At 38.6% G+C, this 14,087-nt stretch overlaps 2 protein-coding genes across 3 annotated transcripts in view; one reads left to right on the forward strand and one right to left on the reverse strand.

Moving 5' to 3' along the window:
* The window catches only part of sav1 (salvador family WW domain containing protein 1), a 115,133-nt gene extending 113,289 nt beyond the window's left edge, over positions 1-1,844 (forward strand). Inside the window, exon 6 of the mRNA XM_057858808.1 lies at positions 1,473-1,844. The gene's annotated coding sequence lies outside the window, so the exon portion shown is untranslated. The remainder of the gene's footprint in view (positions 1-1,472) is intronic.
* Positions 1-12,795, reverse strand: part of atl1 (atlastin GTPase 1) — a 32,136-nt gene extending 19,341 nt beyond the window's left edge. The window contains exons 1-8 of one of the 2 annotated variants that reach the window (XM_057858804.1): positions 12,573-12,795; positions 7,378-7,628; positions 4,754-4,888; positions 4,574-4,678; positions 4,431-4,481; positions 1,624-1,680; positions 1,455-1,547; positions 1,248-1,386 (exon numbers count right to left, since the gene is read on the reverse strand). In XM_057858804.1, the coding sequence (XP_057714787.1) occupies positions 1,248-1,386; positions 1,455-1,547; positions 1,624-1,680; positions 4,431-4,481; positions 4,574-4,678; positions 4,754-4,888; positions 7,378-7,628; positions 12,573-12,612 (871 nt within the window). In that variant the 5' untranslated portion in view covers positions 12,613-12,795. The remainder of the gene's footprint in view (positions 1-1,247; positions 1,387-1,454; positions 1,548-1,623; positions 1,681-4,430; positions 4,482-4,573; positions 4,679-4,753; positions 4,889-7,377; positions 7,629-12,572) is intronic. The other variant, XM_057858805.1, reaches the window with a different exon arrangement.
* Between the last annotated feature and the right edge of the window lie 1,292 nt (positions 12,796-14,087).

Here is a 14,087-nt window from a genome sequence, read left to right on the forward strand (position 1 = left end):
CTCCATCTCCTAATTTTTATTTTCCCTCATTTCCTCACATACTAAATGCCAAATCTCAATTTTAACTACTTAAGAACATAGGATGTATATTAAAATTGAAGATAAATGTAAACATTTACTTTTTATTGTGTTTTTGTAATAATAATGACATAAGTAACATACATTCCGAAAAATAAGTACAAATGACTTATATTATGCAGAGTAAAATGGAATATATTTTGAAGATCGCGCAAACATTGACTTTTTTAAATAAAAAGGAAATGAATCAGTAGTCTAACATAAATGAACAAATATAAGACCAAAGTGCACATTGACAGCTAAGATGTTCTGAACCTCCCCATCAGAGCAAATAAAACTAAATATGATAAATAAGCCACCTTAACTCTTTCCTTGCTTTTAACCCCATCTTGCCAAATGTATCACATTTGATACACTTAGAATTTCATGATTTTGAGACTAATTCAGAATTTTGAAATATCTTTCCTCAAAAAAAAAAAAAAAAAAATGGATGCAAGTCAACTCATGCATCTGCAGGTTCCATTAGGGAAAAAAAAAACAGGATTTAGCAAGGGTTGTAGATATTAGAGCGCTTATTACACGTTTCTTTTTCTTTTTTACAAATTTGAAAAGAAGGTTTCATTAAGACCATATTTTTCAAATTTTGTGATTCTCTGACAATTGCTTCATATTGCAGGCATTAAAGGGTTAAAGATTTGATCCATTTTCTGTTGGATGCCCTTGTTTTTTTTTCTTTTGCTGTTTCAACTATCTCTGGTGATCACATGTCAGTATGTCAGCCAATTGAACGGATAAATGAGTCCAGACGTTTTGCTTCGCTGTGTGCATTCGCACATTGACGTGACTCGTCATCGTCAGACTCAGATAACTGCAGCAGCTGGGGAAACCTCCATGCCGTCCGTGGAATAAAATAAATAGTAAATATCGGTGGAAACGGATTACGCTACACAAGCACTTTATTATGCTTGTTGTAAACACTTGTGTATGTAAACCTGATGTTGGTAGATTGTTTTCTTCTTGGAGAGGAAATGCATGAGTGGCAGCTTTGTATTTTTTTTTTTTTACATAGCGTTTTGACAGTTGCCGTCATATTTTCGGAATCAAAGCACCGTATACCGGAACGCCCTGAATCTTATACCAGAACTGCGTTCATGACCGTTTCCGCCCACTTTCACCCCTGCTTAAAATTATTACATTAGAACTGTTCGCTGTACTACCTACTTTAGTACCTTTGATCCGCCCATCAAAGAGCGGGTTGGTGGCCACCTTCAGACCGGGATGAGGCATCAAGAAGCAGGAGATGTTGGTAAAGCACGAGTGTATGTGTTTGCGGACGTTCTGCAGCTCCTCGTGCTGGTTCTCAGAGATCTAAGTACGTTATTACAAGCAATCATTAAAAATAGTTTCCATGGAAAGTCACTCGCTTGACCACTGACCTTGAGCCTCTTTTCCAGGAATTTCATGCCTCCCTCCTGCCCGTATGGAAACTCGTACGGGAAGCTCCAATCTCTGATGAGGAATATCATGGACTGGGAAAAAAGGAACACATCTGGATAAGATTGAAATTAGTAAATGTGATCAAGTGTAAATAAAAAGACAGAAAACCTGAAATGGTTTGAGGAACGTCTCCTCCATTGCAAGTCGGCCATACTCTGTGAACAGCTGTTGGGTAAGATTACATGATAGACGTTACAATGGAATTAAGCAAAATATATATTTTTTTCAGTTCAGTTTATTCACACATCATTGAGTATTGAGTATATTAGAGAGGCCTGTATTGGTCAACACAGGTAAACCTCAACCATGAGATACAGACTGTGGAAAACAAAACCAGAAAATCACATTGTTTGATTTTTAAAGAATTTATTTTTATTTTTATTTTATTTAAAAAAATTTTTTGCAAATCATGGTGGAAATTAAGTATTTGGTCAATACCAAAAGTTCATGTCCATACTTTGTTATGTACCCTTTGTTGGCAATAACGGAGGTCAAACGTTTTCTGTAACTCTTCACAAGCGTTTCACACACTGTTGCTGGTATTTTGGCCCATTCCTCCATGCAGATCTCCTCTAGAGCAGCGATGTTTTGGGGCTGTCGTTGGGCTACACGGACTTTGAACTCCCTCCACAGATTTTCTATGGGGTTGAGATCTGGAGACTGGCTAGGCCATTCCAGGACCTTGAAATGCTTCTTACGAAGCCACTCCTTTGTTGCCCTGGCTATGTGTTTGGGATCATTGTCATGCTGAAAGACCCAGTCACATCTCATCTTCAATGCCCTCGCTGATGAAAGGAGATTTTCACTCAAAATCTCTCGATACATGGCCCCATTCATTCTTTCCTTTACACAAATCAGTAGTCCTGGTCCCTTTGCAGAAAAACAGCCCCAAAGCATGATGTTTCCACCCCCATGCTTCACAGTGGGTATGGTGTTCTTCGGATGCAATTCAGTATTCTTTCTCCTCCAAACACGAGAAACTGTGTTTCTACCAAAATGTTTTATTGTGGTTTCATCTGACCATAACACATTTTCACAGTCCTCTTCTGGATCATCCAAATGCTCTGTAGCGAACCGCAGACGGGCCTGGATGTGTACTTTCTTCAGCAGATGACACGTCTGGCAGTGCAGGATTTGAGTCCCTGGCGGCGCATTGTGTCACTGATAGTAGCCTTTGTTACTGTGGTCCCAGCTCTCTGTAGGTCATTCACTGGGTCCCCCCGTGTGGTTCTAGGATTTTTGCTCACCGTTCTTGTTATCATTTTGACGCCACGGGGTGTGGAGGGAGTTGAAAGTCCGTGTTGCCCAACGACAGCCCCAAAACATCACTGCTCTAGAGGAGATCCGCACGGAGGAATGGGCCAAAATACCAGCAACAGTGTGTGAAAAGCTTGTGAAGAGTTACAGAAAACGTTTGGCCTCCATTATTGCCGACAAAGGGTACATACAGTAACAAAGTATTGCAATGAACTTTTGGTATGGACCAAATACCTATTTTCCACCATGATTTGCAAATAAAGTCTTTAAAAATCAAACAATGTGATTTTCAGTTTTTTTTTTTTCCCACATTCTGTCTCTCATGGTTGAGGTTTACCCATGTTGACAATTGCAGGCCTCTCTAATATTTTCAAGTGGGAGAACTTGCGCAATTAGTGGTTGACTAAATAATTATTTGCCCCACTGTAATGCTTTATGTAAAACGGATGAGGGATTAACAAAATCATTAATGTACAGGTTGAAGAGGAGCGGCCCTAAGATGGAATCCTGGGGGACTCCATGGTTGATGAGTTTGTATAATTCAGAGTTATTAATGTTGACATACTGATGTCTCCCAGACAGATAACTAGGGAACCAGCTAGGCCTCTAATCCCATAATGCCGTAGTTTATTAATGAGCATTTCAGTCTTAATGGTGTTAAATGCTTTGGACAGGTCAAAAAAAAAAAAAAAGCCAACTCCGTAGTCCCCCTTGTCAATTGCATTGTTGATTTTTTTCCGTTTGGTCAAGTACTGCCATATATGTGGTATTTTTCTTTCTGAATCCATACTGTGATAAGACAATGATGTTTAGTTTGTCTAGATAGTTATTGAGTTTGTTGTGGATTACTCTTTCCAAAACCTTAGAGGGTAGGCAGAATTGATATTGGTCGGTAATTGCTCAGATCGTTTTTATCCCTAAATTTAAAGATTGGTATGATCCATGCAATTTTTGCTATTTGAGGCACCACTCCAGAGAGTAGAGATTGATTGATGCTGTGGGTAAGAGGTGCAGTAATAATGTTGTAGATGCTTTTCAGAATTTTATTTGGAATTTCATCTGCTCCAACTGAATTTGAGTTCTTCATATTCAAGATTAATTTATGGACTTGACCATAGTTAGATGGATTAAGGAAAAAAGAGCCCATAAACAGTCTCTAAAGGAGGTATTTTGAGGCTCACTGATTTTGTGTTTTGTGTTACTAACAATAGAGACAAAATAATCATTGAATTTGTCAGCAAGACTTATTTGTGGCGGTTGTGTTTATATAGATATCATAGTCAGGGAACACAGTAGTTTTTGTCCTTTACTGAGGACCTTTTTTAGTACTCTCCAAGATTTCTTGTAATTACCCCGAGAAATGTTTATCAATTTTGCATAATGATTACTCTTCCTTTTCCTGATAATATGTGCAAGTTTATTTTTATAAATAATATATTCATTTTTATTATCATAATTAGGTTTATTTACATATTTTTGTGTAATTTTTTTTTTGTGCTTAATAGATTTTAATATGCCCTTAATATTACTATATACTTCACATCTAAATTAACCCTTTATGGGGTGATCATTGAACTCATTGGCTGCATTGATGACGCTCGACGTCCAATCCATCTTGACTGTCAAGATGGATGATCAAGGATACGTTGAGAATTTACCTGCAGGTGCTGAAGGTCATCTTCTTGGACATTCTGGGAGATGTTATAAACCTGGAAAAATGCATTATTTGGGAATTATAATTCTCCTTACGTACATCCAGAGTTATTACATTTATCTTACATTTTATTGTGTTTTCCAGTACCTGCATGGAGCTGATCATGGTGCTCAGAGCGAACACAGTGGCAGAGTCACGCAGCGTTGACTGGCTGTCGAAGGTGCCTTGCGTGTCCATCAGCAAAACCGCCACCTGTGTTGCAATGCGCACGCACAAACGGAAAGTTAGTGATATCTCTTGCCACACGACAAGAAGGGCTGACTCCACCTTGGTCCCGTCAGGCCGGTCCACCAGGAAGACCTCGCTCCAGATCTGGATGCCGGTGGTCTCCCGCTCCGAGCCGCCCCTCCAGGAGAAGCCGGTCAGGGGCTCCTCAGCCTGGCCCAGCCAGTCGTCGGATCCCTGGTGTGGACAACGTGAGTGGAGAGATTGACTCTTAAGATTTATAGGCGACTAATCACCTATTACATAGCCATATAATTTTTTTAAATTACTGCAAAAATATAATTTTATACAAATTACAAAACACGTTGTTTCTTTATTTACAGTAAATGTAATTGACAATATATTTATAAATATAAGTGGATTTGGAAGTAGAAGTACAAGTACTTGTAGTCGCAGAACAAGTACACGTTCAAATACAAGTACTGGTAGAAGTATAAGTACGTGTATAATGTACATACAAATTCAAGTACAAGTAGATGTACAAGTACACATATAAGTACACATACAGTGGGGCAAATAAGTATTTAGTCAACCACCGATTGTGCAAGTTCTCCTACTTGAAAAGATTAGAGAGGCCTGTAATTGTCAACATGGGTAAACCTCAACCATGAGAGACAGAATGTGGATGAAAAAAATGAAAATCGCATTGTTTGATTTTTAAAGAATTTATGTCCAAATTACAGTGGAAAATAAGTATTTGGTCACCTACAAACAAGCAAGATTTCTGGCTGTCAAAGAGGTCTAACTTCTTCTAACGAGGTCTAACGAGGCTCCTCTCGTTACCTGTATGAATGGCACCTGTTTTAACTCATTATCGGTATAAAAGACACCTGTCCACAACCTCAGTCAGTCACACTCCAAACTCCACTATGGCCAAGACCAAAGAGCTGTCGAAGGACACCAGAGACAAAATTGTAGACCTGCACCAGGCTGGGAAGACTGAATCTGCAATAGGTAAAACACTTGGTGTAAAGAAATCAACTGTGGGAGCAATTATTAGAAAATGGAATACATACAAGACCACGGATAATCTCCCTTGATCTGGGGCTCCATGCAAGATCTCACCCCGTGGCGTCAAAATGATAACAAGAACGGTGAGCAAAAATCCCAGAACCACACGGGGGGACCCAGTGAATGACCTACAGAGAGCTGGGACCACAGTAACAAAGGCTACTATCAGTAACACAGTGCGCCGCCAGGGACTCAAATCCTGCGCTGCCAGACGTGTCCCCCTGCGGAAGCCAGTACACGTCCAGGCTCGTCTGCGGTTCGCTAGAGAGCATTTGGATGATCCAGAAGAGGACTGGGAGAATGTGTTATGGTCAGATGAAACCAAAATAGAACTTTTTGGTAGAAACACAGGTTCTCGTGTTTGGAGGAGAAAAAATACTGAATTGCATCCGAAGAACACCATACCCACTGTGAAGCATGGGGGTGGAAACATGCTCTGGGGCTGTTTTTCTGCTAATGGACCGGGACGACTGATCTGTGTAAAAGAAAGAATGAATGGGGCCATGTATCGAGAGATTTTGAGTGAAAATCTTCCATCAGCAAGTGCATTGAAGCTGAGACGTGGCTGGGTCTTTCAGCATGACAATGATCCCAAACACACAGCCAGGGCAACAAAGGAGTGGCTTCGTAAGAAGCATTTCAAGGTCCTGGAGTGGCCTAGCTAGTCTCCAGATCTCAACCCCATAGAAAAACTGTGGAGGGAGTTGAAACTCCATGTTGCCCAATGGCAGCCCCAAAACATCACTGCTCTCGAGGAGATCTGCATGGAGGAATGGGCCAAAATACCAGCAACAGTGTGTGAAAAGCTTTTGAAGAGTTACAAACGTCTGGCCTCCGTTATTGCCAACAAAGGGTACATAACAAAGATGAACTTTTGGTATTGGCAACATATTTTCCACCATGATTTGTGAATAAATTCTTTAAAAATCAAACAATGTGATTTTCTGGGGGGGTTTTCACATTCTGTCTCTCATGGTTGAGGTTTACCCATGTTGAAAATTACAGGCCTCTGTAATATTTTCATTGGGAGAACTTGCACAATTGGTGGTTGACTAAATACTTATTTGCCCCACTGTATAAGTACATGTAGTAAATGTACATGTACTTGTATTTCAAGTACAAGTGCTTGTAGTACAAGTACACCTTGTAGTAAAAGGACAAGTACAAGAACACGTACTACACATTTTCATAAGTGATTTGTTTCCTTTTATTGAATTGATTTGTTTAAAATTAAAAAATAACGTTTCAGAAGGAGGTACTGAAAGAGAATTTTACTATTTTTTCCTTTTTTTTGTAAAAAAATCAAATAAAATCAATGAGAAAAACAGAATATTTACAGTGTTTGTAAAAAAAAAAAAAAAAAAAAAAAAAAAAAAATCAAATTTCATTTAAAAAAATGAGTAACAGAATATTTACTACTAACACATTGACTGTCATTGACGGCGATAAACGTCCAATCTGTTTGAACATCTATCGCTGTCAATGAAAAAGTATTTGGACAATTCTGTAGGTCACTAATGTCTCTAAACAATTAATCAGCTATCAGAATAGTCGGTCGACTAATTTGATAATCGATTAGTCGATGAATTGTGATAACCCTAGTAAAACCCAAAATAAAGATGAGAGTGTGTGCGTGTTCTCGTCAGAGTACCCACGTGTTTGTACATGTAGCGCAGCATGAAGTCCATGAGGAAGGACTTGCCCTTGCGGAAAGCCCCCGCCACCGAGATGGCCACCACCTCGCGGTCGCGCACCTCCTCTGCCAGCAGGATGCGACTTAGCGCCGCCTCATCCAGCTCGAAAGTGTGGTCGTCCTTCACCAGCAGCACCTGGATGGGCCGCGCCCGCCCATCTGACTCTTCTTCCTCTGAGCTCCAGTCGTACACATTCTTGTCACCCAGGGACCCTGAAAGGCGAACAACAGGTTGCAATGATCAATCCATTAATCGATGACTAATTGAGGAGAGCGTTTATTCATAATTCATTGGCTACCTTTGAAAATGATAAACGTCCAATACATTTTGAATGAATGAGAATATGTACTTGTTTTTTCCATTTTCTTTGCCTTTTTAATTATATAATTATTTTAAGAAATAGTTTTTCATAGTTTGGCTGGGTCTGTGACTTACTGTATAATCAGGAGCAACTTATATACGGCAAGTGCGTAGGTTTGCATAGGGATGGTAGGGACATAACACTACCAACTTTTCAGGATTCTCAAATTATCCGCACCAATTTTTAAGCAACCTTATTTGCATTATATAATGACTTCAGTAATATAGGTCGTTTAGATGTCTTCCTATTTGTTGTAAGGATATAATTGATCCTACCATTATTAAGTGAATTACAGTACTTTCATTATGTTCAGACTTACACTGACCCCTTTTCATTCGCTGAATGTGCCAGTCCATTTTTTCCCCTCACACGCACGTTTGATTGGCTGATGACTTGAACCCCCCCCCCCCACACACACACACACACACACTCACAGCCCGACAGTAATACAACATACCGCCTCCCCCGCCCTCTTCAAAGACAAGGGATATTAGAAGTTTTTTTCCGCCATCAGCAGCCACTGTAAGTAATGTAAAAAGACGTCAATGTTGTGGAGGTGGGGAACGCGCCACTAATTTTGCGACTGCTACAGTGCTTCAAGTCGATTTTACTCACTGAGATTTCTTGAAATAAGAAAAACAGCCAGCTGAAAATAAGCTTAACAGACTTATTTTAAGCAAAAAGTTTGTGTATTTAATCTTAAAAGAAAAACATGTTGTTCAGAAATGTTCTTAATTCAACAATATTGTTCAAAACATTATTTGAAAGATTTTTTTTTCTTGATTTAGGTGAAAGATGACCAACTTTTAGATGAATGGGCTCAATACGAACAAATAGTAATATTAAAGTAAGTGGAAGAATCTGACACATCAATCTGTTAACTTGCCTTTAACACTCAAAAAAAAAAAAAAAATTATTTGACTAGATTTTAAAAAAAATATCAGATTAAGATGTATTAAATTTGGAGTGTGAAAGTTAGTATAGGTCAATACAGATTTATTTTCCATTAATCATTCAGCCTATCAATTAATTAGGTTCAAATTGGTGAGAAATGTAGCCCCGTTCACCCAATATGTTTGGTCTTATTAATGTCCCGTCCCCAGCAAAAAGTGTTCATGCAGGTTATGCTGTTATATTGTCACTACCAATATTAAGACCAAACCTACGCCTTTGATATACGGTATGTTTCTTTTTCACTGTCCGCCGACAGCTTGTTATGTTGTTTTTTAGGCTATACAGTAATAACCCGAAAAACAGATGCCTATTACCGGTAAGCCTGTCATTCTCCATTTTACTCTTAATTACTTTAACATACAGTTTGTTTTTTGTTTCTGATAAATTAAAAAGTTGCCCCCCAAAAATGCGACTTATACTCCAGTGTGACTTGTATGTTTTTTTTCCCCTCTACATTTTTCATTCTTTTGCTGGTGCAACTTATGATAGTAAACTTTTTAAAAAATAAAAAAATGAGATTTAAAATATTAAAATAAATTATCATATTCAACATTAACTCATTCACCACCGTTGATGGTGATAGCTGTTGAATATATACATTATATATATATATATTTTTTAATTTTAAAAACATAATACATTCAATAAACATTAAAAATAGGAAATAAATGCATGATAATATTTAGTTTATAAAAAATCATTTTAAGAAATAATAAGTAAAATTAAAATGAGTTGAAACAGAAACACTCTTGTTATTCTCTCAATACCTCTCTGAAGTTGAATTAATATATATATAATATATATACGTCGGACTATAAGCCGCTACTTTTTTCCTTCATTTTGAATCCTGTGGCTTATAGTCTGGTGCGGCAAATTTGTTGATTTATTTTGTTTGATAGGGAACACTTTATTTGACAGTGGCGTCATAAGACCATCCTAATTATGACACTGCCCTGGGCATTAATGAAGGCTTATGACAGATGTCATTAAGTGTCATCTGCCAATTTTTTCCACTAACTCCATTTATGTCCAGCTCGGATCTTTTACATCGATTCAAAAGTGAGATCATTTGCCGGATGACACTAAATGACAACTGTTATAAGCATTCATTAATAATTCATCACAGTGTCATGTCATAACTATGATAACCTTATGACGCCACTGTCAAATAAAGTGTTACCGGTTAATATCTTTTGGTGTAAATATCCCATAATACAGTGAGGACAGCTGCAGTTTATAGTCCGGTGCGGCTTATCTGTGAACAAATGCTGTTTTCGTGTCAAGTTTGGTGGTTGGCGGCTTATAGACCCGACCCACCGACGTCATAAAACCACGTGCTCGCTGTATGGTTCCGCCCACTTGTCCGTCATTTTGTCTCTGTATTAGCATTGGTTTCAATTGATCGAGGAATTTAAAATGCATTTCATGGAAGACCCGGTGCTTTCTGATGCCGTAAACTCACTGGATGTGTTGCATAAAAGGCGTTATGTCGAAAAGCTTCGTTCTATACAGTCGCCAGATCCATATTTGATGCCTAAATTGATGATTTTTGACCGGCTGCCTTCGCCGTCTCTGCCTGACCCTGATATTTACAACTATCTTGTCCACACAAATTCAGCCTATTCTCACGAAAGTTTGAAAAACTTTAAGAGCTTGGAGGCTTATAAATGCTACGTTGCTGGTTGGGTGAAACAGGTCCTCGTACACGAAAATTCGGCAGGAATCTTGTGCTCGGAAGGTGAGTTACGAAATTTTCAATTCAAAATCTTTTGTTCTTGCTAACATCCACTGTCAAGTCTAATGTATTTCATGTCATTTGTCAATGGAGCTAGGGCTTTTAATGTTTATATGGTTTAGCGATAGCACTCTCACGACATACATACGTGTATGTTGTCGGCGATTAGCCTAGCAATGATCTTAATTGTGGTTGTCAGCCCAAAACCCTCTAAATGCATCTTACCAGATATAAAATGACTACTACATAATCTGTGGTAATCGTTTGGAGCCCACTTTTCTCGTCGAATTGCAGCAGCCCATCTCGCTCTCTCCTCTCCGTGTCTCTCGGAATCCGGTAGAACTTCAAGTCTCTCCGTCTATCTTCTCTGTTATTGCAACCGACCGCCACACACGCCTTCACCATTTTGATTATTAATGTTAACGAGCAGAAAAACACGCCGTAAATAGGAGGAATGTACGTAGCCGTAACAGGTCAACACGATGTGTTGACGGACAAGTGGGCGGCACCAGTCAGGAGAGCGGAGTTGTGACGTCACGTGGGTAGGGTCTATAGTCGGGTGCGCCTTATAATCCGAAAATTACGGTATATATAAGTCTTCAACTCAATGCTAGCCATTAAAAACAATAGCTGTCCAGTTTATTTAAACTGGGCGGACTGGCTGTGAATGCTCACATTTAATAGCCATTGACGGCTCCAGACTTCAAATCCATTTTGACTGGGAGGGCTGGGAGCAATCATTCGTTGCTAGCCTCTTCTGGTCAAAATAGGATAGACATTTACCGTAATTTTCGGACTATAAGGCGCAGCTGACTATAAGCTGCCGCCCACCAAATTTGACACGAAAACGGCATTTGTTCATAGATAAGCTGCACTGGACTATAAACCGCAGCTGTCCTTCCTGTATTATGGGATATTTGAACCAAAAGATAGTAACCAGTAACACCTTATTTGACAGCGGCATCATACGACTCTCATAAGACCAAATGAACCACCATGAAGCTTTAAACCAATTGGCTGCCATCTACTGTCAACACTGTTGTCAACTAACATGCCTCCTAGCATGTATTGCAGCGCTTAAGATGTAAATGACAATCAAAATTCGTGTTCTGTACTAATTATTTCTTCAGTTACTGATCCAGTTGTTTCATTAATTGCTATTTATGGTATTTGGTAACACTTCAGTTGACAGTGGCACCATAAGATTGTCATTAGACAATCATAATTATTACATGACACTGTCATGAGCATTATTAAATGCTTATAACAGATGTCATTTAGTGTTATCCGGCAAATTATCTAACTTTTGAATAGATGTAAAAGATCCGAGCTAGACATAAATGGAGTTAGTGACATAATTTGCCGGTTGACACTAAATGACATCTGTCATAAGCATTCAGTAATGCCCATGATAGTGTCATGTCATAATTATGACAGTCTTATGACGTCTCTGTCAAATAAAGTGTTACCTAATAATCCAAATAAATCAACAAATAAGCCGCACTGGACTATAAGCCGCTGGATTCAAAATGAAGGACAAACTAGTGGTTTATAGTCCGAAAATTACGGTACAGTCAATGAAATATACAAGACATAGTTAAAATTATATGTCGTCTGAATGAACCATATGACTCAGATTTTTCATGAAATTTGGACTTATAAATGTTTAAAATATCTGCAAAAAATGCCTCGCCCAGGCGTCGCCATCACTGCTGCATCTCACACCAACTGGCTACATACAACTGGGTCATGCATCCTTACTAAATCATAGATAGGCAAACCCATTTTCAATACGTTTTATATATACAACAGTAGAAATAAAACAATTACCCTGAAGGTGACTTCTACATGCATCATTACATAATATCAGGGCTGATGATAAACCATGAAAAGTCTCGTTTTACTCCTATGGGTGACATTTATTTATTCATCACTATTCTTGACTTTATCTATTTTATGGCTAACCCTATCAATAATCGTATAATGTGGTGGGGAAAAAAATATTTTAAAAAACAAGCCCTCCGCCTAATGACGTCGACAGGGAGGCCGCGCTGTTAACACCCATGAAAGATGCTGAATTAAAAGAAAATAGACGTTGGCACGTACACTCACCCCAGCTGTCTCTTTCTTTGCGGTGTTTTGCCATAGCTCGTGCTAAATTTCCGCTCTCAACGTTTTTCTGTCCGCTAGTGAAGCAGCTTTAAGTATGCGTTCATGAGCGGTAAGGAGGAGGAAGATGCGCCTGGAGAACAACACCGAGGAGATTGCAGGAGGGCGACGATGAGGAAGGAGGAAGACGACCACAACGACGAGGAGGATGACGAGGATGCCGATACTTGGATGTCGCCACCAGAGGGCGCGCTTGTTGTCTGAACTGTACATTTGACATCGGAAAGGGTTTTTTTTTTTTTTTTTTTTTTTTACTTAATAATTATAACTCTTCTCCATTAAATCATTTTAATTCACTTGAAATGAAACAACCAAACGAGAAAGGATATAATTCTCGATTCATGTATAACCTGCTGTTGTACTCGTTCTATAATGGATCTCCCAATGGCTCTTAAAGATAAAAAGATGCGTGTAAATGTGGTGAAAACAAAGTTTTTGTGACTGATTCAAGTGCTCCTTATCCTATTTTAGGAAAATGATGTACGTATCACAAAAGAAGCGAACTCTGTAGGCCAATATGGCTTGGCATTGCATGCTACTTTACGAGGTGTCTTGAACGCATCACCTGTATAACTACATTCCACCACTAGACAGAAGTAAAATACAATGTAACCTGGATTATATTAGCAACCCGTTGTGAATATAAAAATTTTTAGGCTAATAAAAACTAAATATAACGGCCACATTTGATAGAGCTTTTTGGAAAGAATATCATTTTGTTGATCTGATTTTGTATGGCTATTTTTTTCAAATAAGTGCAAATTATTTAAAATATTACCTCATTTTATTGCCTTTCTAAAAAGGATATGGCACTTTACACACTGCTGGCCAAAAGTATTGGCACCCCTGCAATTCTGTCAGATAATGCTCAATTTCTCCCAGAAAATTTTACTTCATTTACAAATGCTTTGGTAATAAAATCTTCATTTATTTTGCTTGCAATGAATAAACACAAAAGAGAATGGGGAAAAAAAATCATTATCATTTTACACAAAACTCCAAAAATGGGCTGGACAAAAGTATTTGCACCCACTGAAAAATCATGTGATGCTTCACTAATTTGTGTAATTAACAGCACCTGTTACTTACCTGTGGCATATAACAGGTGGTGGCAATAACAAAATCACACTTGCAGCAAGTTAAAATGGATTAAAGTTGACTCAACCTTTGTCTTGTGTCTTTGTGTGTACCACATTGAGCATGGAGAAAAGAAAGAAGACCAAAGAACTGTCTGAGGACTTGAGAAGCAAAATTGTAAGGAAGCATGGGCAATTTCAAGGTTAAAAGTCCATCCCCAAAGACCTGAATGTTCCTGTGTCTACCGTGCGCAGTGTCATCAATAAATGTAAAGCCCATGGCGCTGTGGCTAACCTCCCTAGATGTGGACGGAAAAGAAAAATTGACAAGAGATTTCAACGAAAGATTGTGCGGATGGTGGATAAAGAACCTCGA

The sequence above is a fragment of the Corythoichthys intestinalis genome, chromosome 15, assembly GCF_030265065.1.
Source record: "Corythoichthys intestinalis isolate RoL2023-P3 chromosome 15, ASM3026506v1, whole genome shotgun sequence".
In the NCBI taxonomy this organism is placed as follows: Eukaryota; Metazoa; Chordata; class Actinopteri; order Syngnathiformes; family Syngnathidae; genus Corythoichthys; species Corythoichthys intestinalis.